The 8,648-nt window shown below is 43.3% G+C and overlaps 1 protein-coding gene across 1 annotated transcript; it reads right to left on the bottom strand.

The window, feature by feature from the left end:
- Window positions 1-203: 203 nt before the first annotated feature.
- mettl23 (methyltransferase 23, arginine) lies at window positions 204-8,484 on the bottom strand. Its single transcript, XM_075453722.1, has 5 exons — window positions 8,239-8,484; window positions 5,692-5,796; window positions 3,357-3,594; window positions 2,071-2,155; window positions 204-1,997 (listed from the first exon to the last, which is right to left on the bottom strand). Exons 1-5 carry the CDS (start codon window positions 8,335-8,337, stop codon window positions 1,823-1,825), a joined length of 702 nt encoding a protein of 233 aa, XP_075309837.1. The 5' UTR covers window positions 8,338-8,484; the 3' UTR covers window positions 204-1,822.
- Window positions 8,485-8,648: the final 164 nt, after the last annotated feature.

Raw genomic sequence — 8,648 nt, 5'->3', positions numbered from 1 at the left:
AGTGTGCTGATGCTAACTTAAATCCTAGTGAGCTAATGCTAACTTAACTCCTCATGAGCTAATGCTAACCTAAAGCTGCTGTCGGCAGGTTTTCAAAATTGCGAGTCTAAAGTCGGAAAATTCGAACTGATACAACTTTCAGGTCCCTCCCCCAACCTCTGACAAGCTCCGAATCGCCCCCCAAACCCCTCCCCCTCTGTGGACGAGGTTGTGCACGTGAGTTCACACCAGTGTGAGCGCACACAAGCTGGGGCAGACTCATGCTCAGCAGCGTGTGCACAAGCTGTGATTGACAGGTAGGATTCCTCCACCCTAACTTGATTGGTTAAAAACAGCCGGGAGCGCTCGGTTTTTGCAAACATGATTACAGGCTTCAGAGGGAGCTACAGATTTAGTTATTTGTCCTAAACAGCCTATTTAATATTCTACTTCCAGAATGCCATGACAGTTCAAGCTAATATGACTAAAAAAAAGTTGCCGACCGCAGCTTTAACTGCTTAACCTTGGGATTTTTACTTGTCCTTTGGTGTGCCTCGGGCACAAAAAGTTTGGGAACCACTGGTGTAGGAAACATGTTTGAAGGGTTCCAACCATTCAGATGCTGCAGTTTTCAGAAGGAGTTCAGGAAAAATTCAAGACAACCAGGGACTGCTGAGCAGCTGGAATCTGGGATTCAGCAGGAATGGACCCATATTCCTCTGAAAAACTCAGTTCCCAAAGCGTTAAGAAGGCTCGTTAAAGGAAGCTGATGGAACAGGATGGGAACAGCTTCCACTGAGTGTTGATGCTTCAGATTCTGGTTCAGTTTCATAGAGACAGTGAAGCTGGTCAGAGAAGATGCTGAGAATCAGTTATTTGTGTTAAATAAAGGATCAACCTGATTAATAAATGACTGATTTAAGTTTTCATTGCATTCCAGAAGGACTTTTGCACTTTCTGATGACGCACTAAATCCACTTTATGACACGGGACCTTCGACCTGCTCGCAGCAGAGTTTTAATTTCCTGTTTTCTTCCCATTAAACTCAGAAAATCAGCACAGATTCTGCTTCACACCTTTTATTCATCCTTAAAAACAATAAATGTTCCCGTTCTTCTCCCAAAGTGAAGCAGAGGGTCCACTCACAGTCAAACTCACAGCAGAACCAAACAGAACTGGGCTCTGTTCACAGTCCAGGCTGCAGCCCAGAGAAATGCTGCCCCCTGCTGCCGACAGGAGGAAACTGCAGCTTTAAACTGCAGGGATGACTTTAAAGGGACAGTTCGCCTCTTCTGACATGAAGCTGTGTAACATCCCATATCAGCAGCATCATTTCTGAACATCTTCTTACCCCCTGCTGCGTCCTGTGAGCAGAGTTCCAGCCTCGTTTTGGTGTTGATGAAGGTAGTCCGGCTAGTTGGCTGGGGTTTAAAAAATAAAGCGTTTTGCTTCTCAGAACAATATGCGTTCAACAGAGTAATACATTTGCATCACAAAATGGTTCAAATCAAAAATCAAATCACGCAGCAGGGGGTAAGAAGATGTTCATAAATGATGTTGCTGATATGGGATGTTACACAGCTTCATGTCAAAAGAGGCGAACTATCCCTTTAACCAGCTTCCTGTCCGCCTGCTGACCGGAGGCTGAAGGGAGTCGGGTCGGTCAGAGGGAATGTGAGCTCTGACGGATCCTCCAAACCCAGAGAAGCTTGCTGTGTTTGAGCGTTTAAAGTCATCGTCATGGAAACCTTCAGCAAAGATTTTTTTATGTCATCATCAGCTCAGAGTCAGAACACTTTCCCCCCAAAATGTTTCCGTGTTGCTGCCGGTGGGTTTCTGGCCGTTAAGCAGAACCTCCCTGGACCTCCTTCTGGGTGATGATCATCATCTGGATGCTGTGGTTCCCCGGCAGAGTCGACCCAGCCAGCTCAGATTGATCTGCATCGAACTGCTCCAGAGGAACGTCCACACACTTCAGCTTCCACCGGTGGAGCAGCGCCTCGAGCGACCAGTCGGCACTAAGGGAGAGGGAGGTGAACGGGTTAAAGAGCGGCTCGGTTCTACAGTATGATGGTGTCAGAGCAGCCGTACCTTCTCAGCTGGTACGTGGTCCAGAACTGAGCTCCGGGGTTTTTCCTCAGCAGACAAACGATGGTCAGGAGGATGTCCTCAAAGTCTGTAACAGGTGTAGGGATGTAACGGTTACCGGTATGACGGTAAACCACGATAAAAAGTGTGACGATAACAATTACCGCGTTCATTTCAAATATCATTAATATCACGGTTAATAACACGGCATGAAAACCGTGAGTTGAATCCTTCCCAGCCTCATCCGAGTTCTTAATTTGTCGCGCATGCTCACTGCGCAGCCTACAACGTGCATTTCTTAAAGTTGGACTCATGGCCGAAGGTGTAGATGACAGCACTCAGAGTCAGGACATTTATCAGCCCTTTAAGAGGACTAAATCCGAAGTATGGGCATATTTTGGTTTTTATAAGAATGCCGGGGGACAGTTGATAGAAGATGGTTATCCTGTCTGCAGAACATGCAGGAAAAAAGTTTCCGCTAAAGGTGGCAATACGTCAAATCTCCTTGCTCATCTCCGTGATCATCACCCACGACTGTATAGCCAATGCAAAGCAAGTTAACGTTAACGTTTCAGCTCAAATGCATAAATAAATGCATGGTGTGGGGACATCGGGTTCAAGCAGAATGCAATGATCCGTCTGTCTAACTTTTTAATAACGTGTCAATAATCTAAACAGATGCCTACGGCACATGTTCGTTCAGTGGTGTTAGCGTGGAGCTAATCAGGACACATCTTTAACGTTAGCCTCAGAGCTGGACGGGTGCATTTGAGTTGCGTTTATCATACAGTTGTAGGCTACAGTATCTCTTTGCATGCGTAGAGCCAACGATTTTCCGCGATAACGGAAAACGGACGGAAATCGCGGAATGTACCCTTTGAAACGGAATAATAATTCAAAATCGCCCAAATTCACCTGTGTTTTGCCCTGTAAGATTGTATTATCATTTAAACCTGCACCACTGGAAATGTTTCTGACAAATAAGCTGTTTACATGCTGCACTCTTGTTCCTTTAATGTTAATTGTTGATGTTTTTGATAAGATTTTGCAATATAATAAACACTATTGCACTTTTTTCAGCTTGTGTAGGCCTATCAGTGCTTCCTGAACAGATTGAACACACTTTTAAAAATACCGCGATAATACCGAAAACCGTGATCATTTTGGCCACTATGCCCGTGAGGTTAAATTTTCATACCGTTACACCCCTAAACAGGAGACAGCGGCTCAGTCTCACAGAAGCATGCAGATACACTATAAACCCAGGTGTGAGTGTGCGTCCCGCCCACCTTCGGGGTCGTAGAAGACGTCTGAGCCCAGGATGACGTCCACCTTGGGCAGCAGCAGGAGGTCGGGGGACACCTCCCCCCAGCTGAGGCCCACCACGGCCACCCCCCGCAGGCCGTTGGCCTCGCAGCTGCGCCGGCAGTTCTGCAGACACGCCGGTTTGTCCGGGCTGTCGGACAAGATCACCGCGGCGCCGCAGCGCGCCGCCACCACGCCCGGCAGACTCACACCTGCACCGAGCTGAGGACAGACAGGTTCAGAGGCTCAGCAGGACTTAGCAGGACCGGGTCCTGGTTCTGTGTGGGCGAACAGGTCCCGGCAGGGCCACACAAAGGCTGCGTATCCACCTCTGATCTCTGAAAATGAGCCCAGAACACCTGAAATATGATTCGGAGGTGTGGTGGACGCTCTCACCACCACCACATCGTGTTAGTATTTATTCTATATTTGCATTTTAGATAATGTTTTGAATGATTTACTTACACTTGTTCTTCTGCTGCAAATAGAGATCAGCTGAAGGAGGAAGCCTGGAACATACCACTCTTTCTAAAAGACGGGGGGGGGCTTTATTTGTTAAATTTGGCCTTAGTTCCTTCATTTTGTCACTTTAACATTTACTTATTATTTGTGCTAAGTTAAAGTTAGTTTTGCTTTATTTGTTTTACATCTTGCTGTAGCTAATTTAGTAATTTTTCCCTTTTTTTATGCTCCCTCATGTGGCAGATTTGGGTTACTCCGTCCCTATTTAAGCAGCCTTTGGTTCTTTGTTTGGACGTCAGTTTTTGGTTGTGTTGTTAGTGTTCAATTAGTTGACCTCATTTTAGTTTGTTTTTTTGTATGATTTAATTGTTATTCATATTTGACTTTTTTGGATTTATTAATTTTTGGAACTATTAAATTGAAATTGTTCCGCATTTTTTTAACACCTTTGTCCTTACTTAAGCTTGGTCCCTCACAGGAGGACAGAGAGGAGCCACGGATGGAAATCGTGAGGTGATCACGTGTCCCTGAGCTGCTGTTTGTGTTAGACGGCTCGAGAACCATGAACCCTCATCCCAGATGACCCCAAGTAAAGTGAGATCTGTGTCTCTCTGCGTAGGAAAAGTCAGGATAACATAGCTAGTGTACAACTTCTGAGCCGGTGTTTATTTTATCATAAATGAAAATCTGAACACGCGTCGCCGTGGGTGACAGTAGATCCAAACACATCGTTCAGATTCCATTTTCTATGATTGGAACGGATCGATGGGTCTGGTCCAGAGACCAGTTTTATAAAGAAAAGATTCTGACTCGGGCTGGGCGAGTTAACTCGTTAATATCGCGTTAACTCGTTAATTATTTAACGCCGATAAATATTTTACCGCGCATTAAAGGGATAGTTCGCCTCTTCTGACATGAAGCTGTGTAACATCCCATATCAGCAACATCATTTCTGAACATCTTCTTACCCCCTGCTGCGTCCTGTGAGCAGAGTTCCAGCCTCGTTTTGGTGTTGATGAAGGTAGTCCGGCTAGTTGGCTGGGGTTTAAAAAATAAAGCGTTTTGCTTCTCAAAACAATCTCAAAACATCCCTGATATGGGATGTCATACAGCTTCATGTCAAAAGAGGCGAACTGTCCCATTAACGCAGGTTTTATTATTGTAAAAGTCTGTTGAATGCATCACATTCACACAGTTACAGCAAACACCACGAAGCATGGAGGAATAAAATAAAGATAAGCTAGCAGCTAACATCACCGCTACAGGTGTGAAGCTCACAGAGCTAACTTGCGCTACTTCCTGTTTTACTGGTTTCAACATAAAAGCACATATTTCAAAATAAATTAAAAAAAAAAAACTCCTGCATTTACTGCCAAGTTGAATTGTCTTCTCAGCGTAGTAGTTCCAGTCTAAAATATCACTTAAAGGCAAAACACACAACTGATAGCAGCAAGTCATTCAAGGAAACAGACAGTGGAGCGAGGCTTCTACATAAAAACTACAGAAAGATGCTGATGTTAAAAGTGTGTTTTCACAACAAATGTTATGGCACTTTCATTCATATGGCAGCACATTTAAAATAAAGCTAAATGCTAAAAGCTATACACTACTTTTGGATTCATTTTTGGATTCTGCGTACAAATGCGATTAATCGTGATTAATCAGGGAAATCATGTGATTAATCAGATTAAACATTTTAATCGTTGCCAGGCCCTAATTCTGACTGCGACTCGTTTTTCCGTTTCCATCAGCAGGCATTGTTACCATGGTAACGCAGGTCTTGGCTCTCAGTTTGAAGTTCAGGAGACTAACCCGTGTCCTGGTGTTCCAGGATGGATCCTCTTTGTTCAGACTCACCTCCAGCACCGTCCTGCCCCTCAGCTCCTCCCTGTGGGTCCACAGATACTGGGCCAGCACCACCGCACACGGCCACACGTGCATCCCATGCTGGGGGTCCAGGACCTGCACACACAGGGCCACAGTCATGCATCCTGTACGCTCAGCTGTTAAATATCATCCAGGAAGAAGCCTGACAACATGTAGGAGAGAGGGACGGAGGCGTCTGCGTCCGTTTACACGTGAAAGCAGAAGATTCAGAGCTCAGAGCTGCAGCTCCCTCTGCCACAAAGCGCATTGGTTCACTTTACAATCAAGCACTCAAAATTATGGACAGAAGACCAATCCGTTATCACCAACAAATCCTCTACAAACATAATTTGTAGGGGTGGGCAAAAAAAAAAAAAAATCGATTCATGTACATATCGCGATTTTCTTAAGGGACGATTTTAAAAATCGATTTTCTCCTCTGTATCGATTATATTACGTCATATCCGTGTCCAGAATAACTTCATCAATTCATCACATTAAGTTATGTTAAAACTAGCCCACATTTGTGCTGTGTGGACATTTCAATTCATTTTGTAACTTTAAACTGTAAACTTTAAAAAATGCCTCTTTTTGTCTCAGTTGAAATAAATGTCGGCTGCTGGACTGACTGACACAGACTGATGTGTGTTGTTTATGGGAACGACATTCATTCTAGAAGTGTATGATTCAACTTGTTTGTTTTTTAAGGAGGAAGAAATTTGCAATTACTGATTATATCGAATCGCAATTATCAAGAATCGTGATACAAATCAAATCGTGACCAAAGCATATTGTCCCACCGCTAATAATTTGAGCTTTGACAGTTTTAGCGATTTGTGTTTTCTCAAATTATTTTTTAAATGCTTAAATCAGAATTTGGCTCCAGAACCACTCGGGGAATTTATAAAGAGACCAAACAGCAGCAGCTCCAACCACAACTGTACAATCCCTAAGTGCAGAACATCGTTCTTTTCTTACAAAAGCTGTAAACTCTGGAACTCACTGCCCACAGATATTAAGTCCATCAGTGAGTTTAAATTGTTCACCTTTAAACTTAAATTTAGGCTTAAAACAAACCAAAACTGTACCCACTTGTAAAAATGTGAGAGTGAATGAGATGAACGTTTGAACTGCACTGTTGTATCTATAGATTAATGTTCTTATGTAAATTAATGTCTATTTTAGGTCTTGTGTCAGCATAGAAAAGCCTAACCAGGGACGGGAGCTGTAAATTAGCACTTGTTGCTACACTCTGTATGCATCACATCAGCTACAAGCTTTGATTTGTAACTATGTCTGATTGTATTGTCCCTGTCAAATAAAATAAATAAATAAAATTAAAAAAAAGCAGCAGAACCGATAAAACAAGCATTCAAAGCTGTCTGGCTTTTCAAAAGAAAAAAAAATCTGATGTTTTTTAAAATGATGAATTTACACAAAAATAAATGGAATTAAAAGGAAATATCTCTGCTCTCTCTTTTGAATATTCCCTTGTTTATTTCCTTTCCCACATTTTATCTCTTCTGTGTGCCACTGACGTCATTAATTAAGATACTAACGTCATAAATAAAGGCACGTGTGCTGGATGTAAGCCGAATTGCGATGAGGACTCTAATGAACAATATTCAAGCCACTTTTCATTGTTTTACCAGGTACAAAACCCTCACACGCGTAATGTACCTAAATTCAGCTGATTTGCAAGGACATAGCCCATTTATTCTAAAACGGCACAACAAAGCAGCCGATTTACGTGATAAATAGCTTGTAATTCCCCTCATGCATGGTTTAACATGCAGAGTAATGCATTCAGAAGCTGCAACAGACCTCAGGTATGGTTTAACATGCAGAGTAATGTATTCAGAAGCTGCAACAGACCTCAGGTATGGTTTAACATGCAGAGTAATGCATTCAGAAGCTGGAACAGACCTCAGGTATGGTTTAACATGCAGTGAAATGCATTCAGAAGCTGCAACAGACCTCAGGTATGGTTTAACATGCAGAGTAATGCATTCAGAAGCTGGAACAGACCTCAGGTATGGTTTAACATGCAGTGTAATGTATTCAGAAGCTGGAACAGACCTCAGGTATGGTTTAACATGCAGTGAAATGCATTCAGAAGCTGGAACAGACCTCAGGTATGGTTTAACATGCAGAGTAATGCATTCAGAAGCTGCAACAGACCTCAGGTATGGTTTAACATGCAGAGTAATGCATTCAGAAGCTGGAACAGACCTCAGGTATGGTTTAACATGCAGAGTAATGCATTCAGAAGCTGGAACAGACCTCAGGTATGGTTTAACATGCAGTGTAATGTATTCAGAAGCTGGAACAGACCTCAGGTATGGTTTAACATGCAGAGTAATGCATTCAGAAGCTGGAACAGACCTCAGGTATGGTTTAATATGCAGAGTAATGCATTCAGAAGCTGGAACAGACCTCAGGTATGGTTTAACATGCAGAGTAATGCATTCAGAAGCTGGAACAGACCTCAGGTATGGTTTAACATGCAGTGAAATGCATTCAGAAGCTGGAACAGACCTCAGGTATGGAGGCAGAAAGCGTCTCTTTGCTTTTCTGGTCCTCAAAAGTGAACATTTTGTAAGTTACGTTCGTCGTGTCGTTTTCACTGCGCTCCATCACGTGAGCTGACGTTTCATAACTGCGTCACGTGTTACAGGTCCCACTCTTTATGTGAGGATGAACAGATTAAAACAAAAAAATCAGGAATTTTAGTTGTATTCTTGATTGTATCGGCTTGCAGCCACGTTTGTATTTACTTCCGCGTTGATCGGAAGAGAGCGCTCAAACAGCCAATTAAATCAACCGGCGGGAAGTCTTTGGTCTGTGTTGTAACCAACCAGCGCTTTGTTACTTGATACTCTCCAGCCAATCAGCTCCCAGTCTTCCTTCAGCTCCCACCCAATGGCAGGGGGGCGGGTACTAATTGT

The sequence above is a fragment of the Odontesthes bonariensis genome, chromosome 21, assembly GCF_027942865.1.
Source record: "Odontesthes bonariensis isolate fOdoBon6 chromosome 21, fOdoBon6.hap1, whole genome shotgun sequence".
Taxonomy (NCBI): domain Eukaryota; kingdom Metazoa; phylum Chordata; class Actinopteri; order Atheriniformes; family Atherinopsidae; genus Odontesthes; species Odontesthes bonariensis.
Note: the sequence above shows the minus strand (reverse complement) of the source record. Positions and strands in the feature narration are given on the sequence as shown.

Excerpts from the sequence above, each read along its gene's own strand:
- mettl23 (XM_075453722.1), bottom strand. The coding sequence starts at position 8,337 with ATGGAGCGCAGTGAAAACGACACGACGAACGTAACTTACAAAATGTTC. Across the intron at positions 3,595-5,691 it reads GGGGCAGGACGGTGCTGGAG|CTCGGTGCAGGTGTGAGTCT; the intron begins GTGAGTCTGAAC and ends GTCTGTCCTCAG. Across the intron at positions 1,998-2,070 it reads ACCACGTACCAGCTGAGAAG|TGCCGACTGGTCGCTCGAGG; the intron begins GTACGGCTGCTC and ends CCTCTCCCTTAG.